This window comes from Lepisosteus oculatus, chromosome 11 (genome assembly GCF_040954835.1).
Source record: "Lepisosteus oculatus isolate fLepOcu1 chromosome 11, fLepOcu1.hap2, whole genome shotgun sequence".
Classification (NCBI taxonomy): Eukaryota; Metazoa; Chordata; class Actinopteri; order Semionotiformes; family Lepisosteidae; genus Lepisosteus; species Lepisosteus oculatus.
In genome coordinates, this window is record NC_090706.1 from 30,357,750 (window position 1) to 30,370,920 (window position 13,171).

Sequence of the window (13,171 nt, forward strand, 5' to 3'; positions counted from 1 at the left end):
AGGGTGAATTCTTAATCACCTGATAATTGACTGATTTAATTTGCCCATCTTTAATAATGAACAAAAGTTGCCTTGGGAACCACAAATGAAAAAGATATGTTAATATACGAGTCATATAAAAAAACCTCTATTAGGAGAAGAGGCTGTTTCTTTTTGTAGCCATATATGACTGAACTCAAACAGACTACTGTGGACAGCATTCTCGTTGAGTTTAATACTATGCTCATACCACAGCCGAATAATCATTGAAAGAGCTGTATTTTTTATGTGAATGACATTTGAATGTCTTGAGTAGCCATTCAGGAAAATGGCTAACGAGTGTTAATGTATTGTTAATTCTATTTTATCTTAGGACTCAAATGAGAACAACTCAAAATTTGGGTCTAAGATGTTTCATGTATTTTAAGAAGAAGAATGATACAAGGTGCATTATATAATTGTTAGGCTTAAGAGGAAAGGGGTCTCCTGTGTTTTTTTCCAATTAGATATATTTTTCAAGCGTTGCAGTATTCTAGATAGAAATCTATTAATACTATATGTGTTGTTAAGATCCAAGATGATGCTCCTGCTCACACTATCAGAGTTACTTCTGAAAAACTGACATCTTACTAGACAGTCTTTGAGAATTCCTTGTGCATACAATTCACACACATACACAGCCCTCGATATATTAAGTACATAATATATAGGATTTTTGGGGGATTTTGACTTTTAGTTGCAAAAGATTGAAAAACTATTTAATGTTTACTGTATGAAGATAAGATATTTTAAAAGGGTAATTACGATTGTTTTGGCAAGAGTGGGTATTTCTTTCATTTGCTAGCATTTTTTAACATGTTTTTTTTTTTGTTTTCGTATCGCATTCATACTTCTGTTGGTTTGCAGAACTCATCTCACCAGAGCACTGCCGCCTCAGAAACTCCCATTCGTTTTTCGAAAACTGAATTCAGATTCGGTCTTCATCGTCCATGCCCTCTCTCCGACTTCTTTCTTTCTAAGTATTCTGAGATAAGAAAGAATTCAGGACTTTTGTCACGGAAAGCGTCCCGCAGGGGCAGAGCAGGAAAGGGAGGGGGCGATCATTCGATAACGCTTTTGATCCAATGGTTTATATCGGCACGATTTCCACTTCGACCGTGCATGAGTGCTTAATAATCGTTGGGAACATGGGGAACAGAAGCATGACGTGTTGAAGTCTGCCGTTATAATGTCTAATGTTCACCACCTGCGCAGATCCATGCTGAACTCACGGGTGTTGAACGGGAAAATCCCTAGATGTCCCAATGAGTTATTCCCCATTCATGCAGGAACTGAAAGGAAACAATGCTTCAGGGGGCATCACTGAATCAGAAGCCTTACCGAAATCTGCCCTTCCTTCCGAGCGTGCCGACTGCGTGCCTTGCCTGGCAAACTCTTTGTCATGGTTTGGAAAAGCATTATTTTCCACCTTACTCTACTTCCTCATGAGAACACGCCTTTGCATTCTACTAATGACCTCAACTTACCAACCAGTCACCAGTGTTGCAAATCTGAACAGTCTGTTTTCATAGCACTGTGTTGCGCTGGACGCTCTCGGTACTGACCAGTATTATTTTATCATTTCAAGAAACCCAGTAAACCTGGCAGTGTTAAAACTGAACGAGCAGGGGCTCTTGGACAAATTGAAAAACAAATGGTGGTACGACAAAGGAGAGTGCGGCAGCGGGGGAGGTGATTCCAAGGTCAGCCTCAGTATGAGTATACCAGCGGGTAACGACAAAGTGGAGGGTAACCAGCAAGTGAAGGAGGCAAACGCTTGGATGATGCATTGACCAGACGCAGTGTTTCTGGGCCAAGGGAGCGCTGGATTATCATGGCTGGACCCTGACAGAGATTTTTTTTGGGGGGGGAGTAAAGCCTTTGGAGTATGCTATAGTTGCCTCCAACATCCTGTTTCATCAACAGTGATGGCGGAGCTACCATGGCACTTTTTGCGTTTCAGCATTTGATATTCCATGAGCTTTGTTCACGGGAGAGAGAGTGGGGAGGTGGGGGGGGCGGGGGTAATGTCCTGCATTACCAAGCGTTTGCCGTTGCTCGTTACCCAAAGTGATATTGTAATACACATCTCGCAGTAGGGAGAAAGACAAAGGCTAGATGGAGTATTAAAGCATATCACTTTGAAACTGCAGTTTCAAAATATGATTGCGATATTATATATATATATGGGTGTATGTTTGACATGTACTGAATAACATAAAATAACATTATCAATGTTATTTATGTTATTTCCCTGGTGAAGAATCCCTGTAAACCTAGCGGTATTGAAACTCAGTGAGCAAGCCGTCTTAGACAAGCTGAAAAACAAATGGTGGTACGATAAAGGGGAATGTGGAAGCAAGGACTCCGGAAGAAAGGTCAGTCCACAAGTTGGTCGTACTTAACAAAAACAACCACAGCAACAACAACAAAATGAAATTAACAGGGTCTCTTCAGAAGCCCTGGTCACATTTCTGCAAATTTCTTTCCCTCCAACCTGTAATTTATTCCTGCTCGGTTTTAAAAGAAAAGAATATATCAAACTTGCAAAGGACAAACGTTAAAAAACGGAACCCTTAACCTTGTCAACTAGGACTGTCAAGTATAACCAGTGATGTAGCTAACATCAGCTAAACATGTAGCTAAAGGTCAGATCCCTATTATATTCTGCCTAATTACGCAGAGTGCAGAGCAAGTTTTTAAATTGTTTTAAAAACACATCTGAAGTCCTTACAAAGCTTGTTAAATTATCTATAAGAGGTTCTAATTAACATGAGCAATTATAAGCACTTTCCTTCACTGTTAGTCAATCAGAAAATGTTCCTTACATGAGTACGTTCTGTTTTTTTACCTTCTGATTTCAGTAATTCTGTTTAGGAAAAAGCCATCAGAAATTATTGTAGTTTATTAAACTTTAAACATGTTTATGCGAATTAAAAAGAAATAATTCTCTTATCTACTTTATAGCCAGATAAATATCAGATGAATAAACAATTATCTCTTAGACTGCATACTCGTATGAGCATATAACAAATATTCTAAGCTCCTTGTCAAATAGTTTTAGTGAAAAAGCTGGGCCTTATCCTTATCATTAATTAAAAATGACATAAGGCTAAAAAGCAAAATTCTCCTAAAGTGGAAAGAACATCTTGAACATCAGTAACTTACTGTATGTACTAACTGTAAGTTAGCAAGTGTCGCTGGTTATATTTTAACACTAAATTTAATGCTGGAACATATATCCTGCAGCCTTTCAAAACAATATGTCAGTAATACAGGGATTACATTCATCAATGAAATTTAAAGTTTAATTCCATAATTTGGTGCAAAAAGAAATAAATTTCAGTGTGGAGTGAAATACATTGATATTATATAGCCTTACTAAGTTCAGTAATTTACAGATTATTAATTTATTTACTGTAACCTTCTTTTGTAAAAGCATTTGATTTGCATGCTTTAAGGCTCACCCCATAAAATGACCTTTAGACAAGGTCATTGAAGAAAAATACATAAGACTGACTACCTTCTCTTCTTTGTGATATCTTACAAATTATATAACAATGAGGATGGATAGCAAACGAGTAAGCTCTAACCATTTACTCATTCATTAAAATAGTCTTAAAACAAAAACTCTGAAAAAGATAATCAGTTGGTTTTCTATTCCTTCCCACATGATATTAACCAGTAAAACTGGACTAAATGCACAATTTTAAATTCAATTCAAATGGAACCATATGATATATGGCCATTTAAAAAAAACAATTTGTAACAGATACATTTTTACTGAACTTACTTGATAGATTGAAGGCTTATGACATGAAGAGAATACTCTAGTCAGATAAATCCCCTCACAGATGGAAATGGGAATATTACACTGTTGGACAAAGGGCCTGTAATTTGAGCATGTCTGCGCATGTCTTATTTCTCTATACACAATTATAAAGTTTTAGGTAAGCTTGGAGAACATGTTAGAATATGCCTATTAACTACTGTTTTCTTACCTACTGTTAAAAACTACTTTTTTTGTTAAAAAGATAGAGAAATGGGCTAGATTATATTTTTTACTGCCTATGTCTACTTATTTAATTGTTTTCTTAATTAAAAAGCTAGTATTACAAGGTATGCAGTGTATATCGTAAATGTACTGCATATGTATTTAGGCATTTGCAAGCAACCTCTATCATGAAGATTTATTTTTCATCAGACGTGATGCCTTCTTCGTGTTTCTTATGCTATTTCTTTGTCTTTTAGGACAAGACAAGTGCACTGAGCCTTAGTAATGTGGCTGGGGTCTTCTACATCCTGATTGGCGGGCTTGGATTGGCCATGCTCGTCGCCTTGGTTGAATTCTGTTACAAGTCGAGAACTGAGTCAAGACGAATGAAGGTGGCAAAGAATACACAGGCTTTTAACTCCACTTCATTAGAGAACACAGGCTCTAATGCTACCTATAAAGAACGTTACAACGTATATGGGATGGAAAGTGTTAAGATATAGGGGTAGGAATGATTGTCCTGTGGTGCGTCATTCTTGACATCAACGCAAGCAGTGGGATACTCCCAGTTTTGTTGCATTTTTTCTGTGTTGTCTGTCCACAGAGTGGCCATTAGGTCGATCTCTTGACCTGTGTATCTTTCTGACCATAGGTAACACCAATTAGGTGCAGATCAAGTACTTTTTTTAAAAACTGAAATCAAACATTATGTTTTATGCTTTTTTAAAACTTTCAAATCATTTTTGAAACCAGATACTAGTTAGCAATAATCATTAACAAAGAGAGGAATTCCAATCTAAATCTGTTCATTTCGGTTTCCGACATTTCCGAATGAATTTGATCTTTTGTTCTGTTGGCCATTTTTGTTTTGTTCTGCATTTTCCTCAAAAGTTTTGTGCCGTGACAGTTTACATGTGGCTGATGCCAACTTTCACACATACTCTCACTTTTTATGTACTTTATGTTCTTGAAATATTCAATAATTTTGCTGTTACACTCACAGAACAAACTTTAAACTTTAATAATTTGGTGTAAATTAGTTAATTACCTAAGGCTCCCAGTATAGATGATTTTCAGAAAAGTACTCTGGTGTCCTGTGACAAAAGGCGTTTATAACAAGGCTAGGCAACTCCTGTCCTCAGTTGCTGCAGTCTTTAGATGTACTTTCATTCAGCATTGGATTAAGACCGAGAACTGATGTGTCTTCTTTCATCCACTATTTCAAACGTCTGAGATGGAATGAAAAAAAGAAACAAACACAGAAGTCCAGGACTGGAGCTGCCTACCCCTGGTTCATAAACTGCAAGTGCACAACAGAGTATGGGGATTGTTAACTCCCATTTCAAGCCCACAGGCTTTCATTAATGCCAGCTGCCTGTAGATGGAAAGATAGTCGAGAAGGTCTGCTGTTGTTACTGTTCAGTGTCATTTCCTCCCCTGCTTCACACTGATGCATAGTAATATGGTATTCCTCTCAGTCCCAGCCTTGTCAACCAAATCAGTTGATAACACATTATACTATTGGAAAGCGAATGGTTTTTCATTTGCTGAAAACACGCCTCTCGATATTTTATTTGGACCAAATTGTTTTTTAAGACATCCTGAATTTATTTATTTTTTTCAAACTAAACATCCCTAAAGGGCAGATAGTGCACACTAGGGGTACAGGAGGTCGGTGCGGATGTGAACAGAGCGTTTTTTGTGATTAATTGAAAAGCTGGCTTGATTTTTTTAAAAACCCCATCCATCCGCCCATTTTCAAACATGCTTAAATCCCAGAATAGAATGCAGCTGGTTATCAGACTCGTAATCAGGTTTACTGTAAATTGCTAGAAAAGACAAAAGGCATATGCATCTGATTTTGTTTATTGTGTTTTGTGCCCTGCCAGCAATCCATTAATGACGCCATGAGGACTTCCACATTAACCAGAATGAGTGGCAATGGGAGTGGAGGAGAGAATGGAAGAATAGTGACCCATGACTTCCCTAAATCCATGCAGACTCTGCCCTGCATGAGCCATGCTGCTGGCTTGGGACTGAGTGCCACTGGGATGTGATGGAATCAGCCACGCCCATGGGAATTCACTTTCTGGAAAACATACTGCCAAAAGGACAATGAACTAACTACTAAAATTTGAAAAAAAAAAATACTTTTCTTAAAGAAATTCTTTAAAAAAATGATCATGAGCTGCAATAAAGGAGACAACGGGACTCTGTAAAAGTGTAGATTTATGTAAGGAAAAGGATCCCATATGACAGTGACACTTGCGCTGTGCCAGTTATATTGACTCATTTACTTCAAGTCTTGGTGTGCAATATTTTGGTTATCGGTGTTCGGCAATGTCGTCTGCCTTATGAAATAGTTTTTTGTTAAGATTATGAAAATCCCACGCACACAAAACTGTTCGACCCTCTCCCCTGCCCCAAACAAAATCCACCACCCTCCGCATTCCTTGTTGCTCTTGTCAATGTGATCTTCCTTCAAACCATCAAGCAAGTAATTTCCTTTACTTTATTTTTGTATGTGAAAACAAACAGAGGGACTGTGTTGGATGGCAGCAGTGCACTGTACTGCAATATGTCACTGAAAACTCAGAATGATTGGTAGCCTGAAAAAGAAGAAGGGAATTTACATTTTCCTGGTAAAAAAACTAACCTTTTCACAAATTGGTATCAGATTAACTCACTCCACAATTTAACACATGTTCAATTAAAGTTTTTAAAGGACACAATAGCCAGTGAGATTAATTATCCCACAGAATTAAGTTTAAATGTTTATGCTGTCTTTGTTGCACAATTATGGACATTTTATGAAAGATGCATTAAATCAGTATTTTGTATAATTCTACAACATTGCCATGTCTCTTGCTACAGAAGCAAAGAACATAAATAGTGCCTAAGAAACAGCACTCAGTGTTATTGAACACACCTGAGACAGATCGTAAAGCCTTTACTTGCCTCATGAACAGAATAGACAAATATATCCCAGCTGTTTTCTAATTAGCTCTGTGACACTTCTTAGACTTTGCATGGGTCAGAAAAGGAATGAGATTACTAAGATTAGGTTTACTATATCCTACTACAAGTGAAACAGACCTGTTTTCCTGAGTCTTAAGCTCCTCTCAAGTTCTGTGTGTATAAAAACAGTATAAGTTTGGAAAACAAAACACAAGAAGACTCTCTAGGTCAAATGTTTGCAGGAAAACTGTGGCATAAGGAAGATCATTTTCAATTTTTTTGACTGAGAGGTAAGTAACTCTTTTTTTTCTATCTGTTGATATAACATTAGAGGGCTGCATTCAATATTTTCTTAAACTGATATTTTTCAGCTAGTCACTATTTGTGGCATTTGTACTTTATGCTTTGTGTGAAAATCAGCACAAAACAGGCTGTAGACCTACAGTAGATGAACTGCTTTTGTGTTAAAGGCCTTGCAAGATAAAGGAGGTGTCAGAAAAAGTGGTCAGATTAGCAAACACAAGATAGTATCTAGACAGAAAATATTATGCACAGCTACAATTTCTAGTACTATAATTATTTTACAGTATAAAATGATCAGTAGTTGTATGTTATTCCAAATGTTCTCTGCTTCTGCATTAAGCAAAAACAGTGTGGTCAATGGAGTGCAAAGTATTTGATGGAGGGCTAGGAAATATTTGGTTGCATAGTGACAGATATATTGTTCATAATAAGTAGTGGTGTTCTCATGAACAACTGGTTATAAACAGTCTGCATCGTTCTTCCAACTGAACAACTGGAACTCTTGACATCAGCATTATACTGGACACAGATTTGCTTTTGTTTTCACTTCTGCCTGAAGTTAACTATTCATCCAGTCACCTTTTTTTCTACTATTACTATTAGTTGTAATGGAAAATAAAACATGCTACATTTATATGATGCAGTCAGGGTTATTGGGAAGATGTGATGGATGGAAAACCAAATAAAAAGATTTTGCTGCAATAACTTGATAATCAGTGGAATTATTCAAGGAAGTGACGTCCGTTTGACAACAACACGTCTACATTTGGGTTGTAAAGTGCATGAGCAACAAAGACTTAAGGAAGAGTTTGTATATTTGCCGATTAATAGCTGATTATTGAAAGAATCAGCAGTATGCACGAAACAAATATTTTCAAACTTTTTTGGTTTATATCTTTCCAGCACTGACAATGTGCAGTCAGATATGACATTTTGAATCTAGTTTTCTAGTTGAGATGCCTTTATGCCAGCCTTGCATTTTCTTCTATTTGAAGGTTATTTCTTACAGAGCGACAGCGTTTGTGGAAAGAATAATATAAATATAGCGTTTTAAATCAAGATTTGTTCTTCAGTTAACTATTTAAAGGGTCATTTGTCAATAATTTCAGAAATTGTAATGAGTATGAAAACAAAGATCTTTACCGTGCATAGCTGTATGTGTTCATCAGGCTTTCCTAAGCAAATACCATATTTACAACATTTGTCATGTTTTTGTATATACATTTTCTTCTACAATTTCTAACAAGAATGAGTTTTTTTTTAATGGATTGAACCATTATTAAAATCGAAAACAATGATGAAATATGTCGATAAGAATACTTTGCAATAAAAGAGTGTTTTATCAATGTTACGGTACCAGCTCCAACATTCCTGTTGTCAGGATTGTATTAAATACACAAGTGCTAAATGCTGTCGATAGATAAAAGTTGCAGGAGGGATTAATAATAGGATCCCTGACCTGTTACAAGGCTTAATGTCTGAATGATTCTATTACACATTGGACAAAGTGAATTATAAATTATAATAGCCAACAAGGTCATAGGAGATGGCAAGATTGTGTACAGGTTATCATTGTTGCCTTGCAGTGCTGAGTTTGAGTTCTGGTCTTGGTGTGCTGTCAGTGTGGAGTTTGTATGGAGTGTTTATGTGGGTTTCCTTCCACAGTCTAAAGACCTACAGGTAGGTTAGTTGGCGTTTGGGGAATATTGGCCCTAGACGTGAGTGTGAGTCTGTGTCTGTGTGTGCCCTGTGATGTACGTGTTTCCTGTCCAGGACGTACCACAGCCACAGCCAAGTTGAGAGGCCGCAAAATGTGAAGAAAAGTAAAAATCAGTCATTTAGTGAGTCTGTAGATCCCATAGCTAGTTCAGTTTTTATTAAAGCTTAATTCAGAATGCTAAATGACTTCTTTGGCGGATTTATCGTCAATGCAATCCCTAAGGATAATTCATTGTGGAACATTGATGAATAGGGTATTCATGGATATTCATTTACAGACAACAAATAATAAACCAAGTTTGTGTGCATTGGGCTAATCTTTCATTTCTACTTTAATGTTTATAGAAGTACGTGGCTCAGGAAGTTGTGCCCTATATGTCTACTTTAGGTCTACCTGCAATCAGACTGTTTGCCTTCATTGTGCTCAAGGAGGTTTTGTTTTAATTCACCACTTCTTTGCCTTTATACTGTAGATTGACTATAAAGTCAGCAAATTCTTGTACAACATAGAGGTCAAAGTAAAGATCTACTTCCTCTCTGGGGGGGGGGGGGGGATGCTTGATGCATTGCAGCATCACAAAGAGTGAGGCCTGCCTGCAGATTGGCAGGCATTGAGTCATCGAAGCATCCTCAGTGCAGACTACCTCTAATTAGTCTAAACCATGGCAACTGTTGCTAAGCAACTCCTTTTTTTCCCCATCTGATGAAAATAAGAATCCCATCAAATGCAAAGACATTAGCATTTCAAAAAACAAGCTTATAGACCATTTTGACAGCAGAGTATTATTTCTTTTTTGAGAGCTGCTTTGTTGGGTTAAAAGGATATAATACTGGCGTGATTTTAGAAACCAATTTAAACTTGGGTCTTTATGTCTTCTTTAAGGCAATATTTACATTGATACTTTCACAGCTTCTTTAATAAATGTGTAGGAGAGTTTGAGTTCTACAAATCTAATTTTGAATTTTTTGTTCCATTGTAAAAAATGTAATCCTATGTGTAATTCTTCTGTACATTTGAAGGAAAAAACTGTATTAAATTAGTACGATAAAGTGGACACAAAGAGTTGGTTGGAGGAAATTACAAAACATTTACGTTTACAAAATGGAACTTTTCCTGGGATTTGCAATGTATGAATATCATGAACATGGTTTTGCCCTGCTTTTGCCGTTTGGTCTGTTTTACAGTATTTAGAAAGCTGCATTTAAAAAAAAAGCTAATTTTAAGGCAATCCGTTGAGAGACATTTCATGCAGTGCACTGTGAAAATGTTATCCATCCAACATAATCGCATGTTATTGGGACAAAGCTGTGGATAATGAAGGTCTTTTCCTTCTCATGAATAATGTGGCATAGCTTAAAAGGGATAGCCCTTCAAGAAGGAAATGCATTATTCAACTTGAAATACAAATAACTTTTTTATATAAATAGATTTGTAAAAAATATATACATTAACATTTTTAATGTATGCTGATGTTCACGTTTCTGTTTGACAAATCAAGACATGAATGCAATGAGTGCTATATAAATAGATTGTGTGCCCATTGCTTAAACCAGTTAGTTGGAATTGAGTTTGATCTCTTGCTGATTTTTGTGGCATTTAAGGGAACCTGTTGAATACGGTTCTTTTTTGTTCATTTCTACACTGTAATTTGTTTTCTTAAAAAAAATTTTAACTTCAAGAATATGGTCATCTAAAGTGTTCACCTTCGCTTCACCATAGTGTCAAGTATTATGGACCATGACAGTAAGGTGTGACCTGAGGTTATGTCTGGTGAGGGAAAAGGAAAAAAAAAAACAATGTTCATAAATAAATTAAACTTTTTCTAACCAATGGTCTTTTGAGTTTGGAATATCATTTTGCTGCCATTTTGTTCAAAGACATTAGTCAGGAGGGCTCTTTTTTTTTTCTTTTGTTGAAATGTGGGTTGTGTGTGAGACAGAGTGTTTCCCTGTGTGTATGAAATTATTACATCTGTGAACTGAAGAGGGTAATTGTTTTAAGATTGCCTCTGGGTTTTTAAATCCCTAGTTAGAGGCTAGGTAGAGCTGTTTTGTGGGGCGTTATCAAGTGCATCTAATCTCATTTAACAGCCATTGAACGCAAACTAGGCCATGTTTTTGCGCAGAGCCTCATTTAATACATAAGTGCATAATGTGACTTTATTTAAATGCATCTCTTTCAGTTGTAGAAAACTTTCCTGTTTTTTTAACCATTAAGAAATCTTAACATTTTGGAGACTGTGAGGAGGAGAGGTAACTGGATCCTACCACATGTGAAGAGGTTTCGCAGATCAAACCTGTGTTTGTTCTGTACAGTGTGGTACTGCTGATGGTAAATGTCAAGTTCATTTGAGGGTGATCTGTGGCATGGTGGTCTCTCATTCCCCTATGGCTGTCTTTGCAAAAACTTAAAAAGCTTGAAGGTTACTTTCATCAATATTTGTTTTAAAAGGAAAAAAGGTGCCTTGACTCCTCTTTGTTTATATTAATTAAAAGCGGCACTGTTTTCAAATTGTGAACTGTGACTTTCACCAAATTAAGAGCAACTGAGACCATTGAGGTTAACAGTGGCCTGTTAAAGTGTCTGTTGGCAGAATTACCCTTTCTAAAGTTCTAATGCAAAGCGTGTTCTTTTCGTTCATCTTAGAACATGCAAAAGATTAATGTCAGTAGTGTCAAAAATGATCAATTCATTTCATATCTCTATATTAGATGATTGTTATTGTTTTGACATTTTGAATAAAGTTTTTCATATTAACTTCCCTGATTCTTATGGTTTGTTTGTTGCCTTTCTGAATTAAACCTTGTAAAAGAAGAAACATAATCTCACAAAGCAAGTTAGGTCTATTTGTGCATGAAGTGTGTTTCTTCCAAATCTTTTTTTTTTTTTAAAGAGTCATTTAGAACCTCATGAAATCACTTTTCTCCTGTGGCTTCTTAGTATAGTTTTGTTGTTTTCAGTGTACTGTATGGCTACATAGTCTTCTTTTTTCCCATTGATTACAAATGGAGTGATTATTTCTTAAAGCTTCTTTTTTTGACCACTTCTGCCAGGTATTCAAAATGCATTAAAGAATGATTAACCAACCTTTATTCAAAATGTTAATTAATTAACACTAAACCAATGCTCCCCTTGGGCTCATTGATATACAGTACGAGTGTGAAGAAGTCAGCACAAGAAGCTTCAGGCCATTCAGTATATGAAAAAATATTCCACATCATACTTTACCTCTTCAAACAAATGTTATACAATGGGTAAATACAGTAACTAAGAAAACATTCAACAGTAACTGTAAATAACTGAAAAATAAAATATATACTTTATTTTACTTTAAATAAAATACTTTAAAGACCCGTCAGTCAAGGCAACGTTCTTAAGGTTGAGGAAACTATTCAAAAAGAGCAGATATTAATAATAACATAATAATATTCAGCCAAAGTGATGAGTTGCCTCTGCTTGAATTTTGGTTGCTTTTATTTTACAAAAAGCACCTGGGGAAAGCTGACCCTGGTGCGAGTGTGTGCTCTGTGATGGACTGGCATCCTATTCAGAGTCTATTTCCCCCCCTTGTGCTCAGCGTAGTCTCCCACTCCTGCTGACCTGAATTGGATGCAGCGGTTAGAAAATGGATGGATTATTTCACAAAAATACGCCTTAAGATGTACACTATTAGCACAGTATTGCACAGAACATACTCTAGTGTCTTTCTCAGGCAGTGATGGGGGCACCGAGCGAACAAGCAGTGGGGCTAGTGATGTCTGCCCCAGGAGAGCATGCTGGGATAGGTAGGAATTTGTCTGGGATGGGGGGGGGGGGCTTGGGGAACAGAGGTTTGTGACGTGGTATGTGAGTGTAGGCGTATGGCTGTCCCATGTTTCCCTGTCCAGGTAAGTTAATATGGGTGTATCCATTGAAGAAGAAATGAGCTGAATTTTGAAACTGCAATCCAGGCTGTAGCTCCAAAGCATGATAATTATATGATCTAAACCATCCTGTCCAATGTTGTGGCATCTCCAGGGAAGAACCCATCGACTCTGCATATCCTGCACTTTCAAGTCTTGTCATTTGTTTTGGTGCATACCCTTATACAATTAATAATCCCTCGCAGTTAGGTGGTTCTTTTCACCCCCAAAACATCGGGCTTCACTTACAAGACATGACCCACTTCATCCTCCACT

At 36.8% G+C, this 13,171-nt stretch overlaps 1 protein-coding gene across 6 annotated transcripts in view; it reads left to right on the forward strand.

Annotated features, from left to right (window-relative positions):
- Positions 1–10,826, forward strand: part of gria1a (glutamate receptor, ionotropic, AMPA 1a) — an 81,189-nt gene extending 70,363 nt beyond the window's left edge. Inside the window, exons 14-16 of one of the 6 annotated variants that reach the window (XM_015349392.2) lie at positions 2,282–2,396; positions 4,270–4,404; positions 5,902–10,826. In XM_015349392.2, the coding sequence (XP_015204878.1) occupies positions 2,282–2,396; positions 4,270–4,404; positions 5,902–6,069 (418 nt within the window). In that variant the 3' untranslated portion in view covers positions 6,070–10,826. Of the gene's footprint in view, positions 1–1,606; positions 1,722–2,281; positions 2,397–4,269; positions 4,518–5,901 lie in introns of those variants that run through there. The other 5 variants (XM_015349395.2, XM_006631709.3, XM_015349394.2 and 2 more) reach the window with 5 other exon arrangements.
- The last annotated feature ends 2,345 nt before the right edge of the window (positions 10,827–13,171 follow it).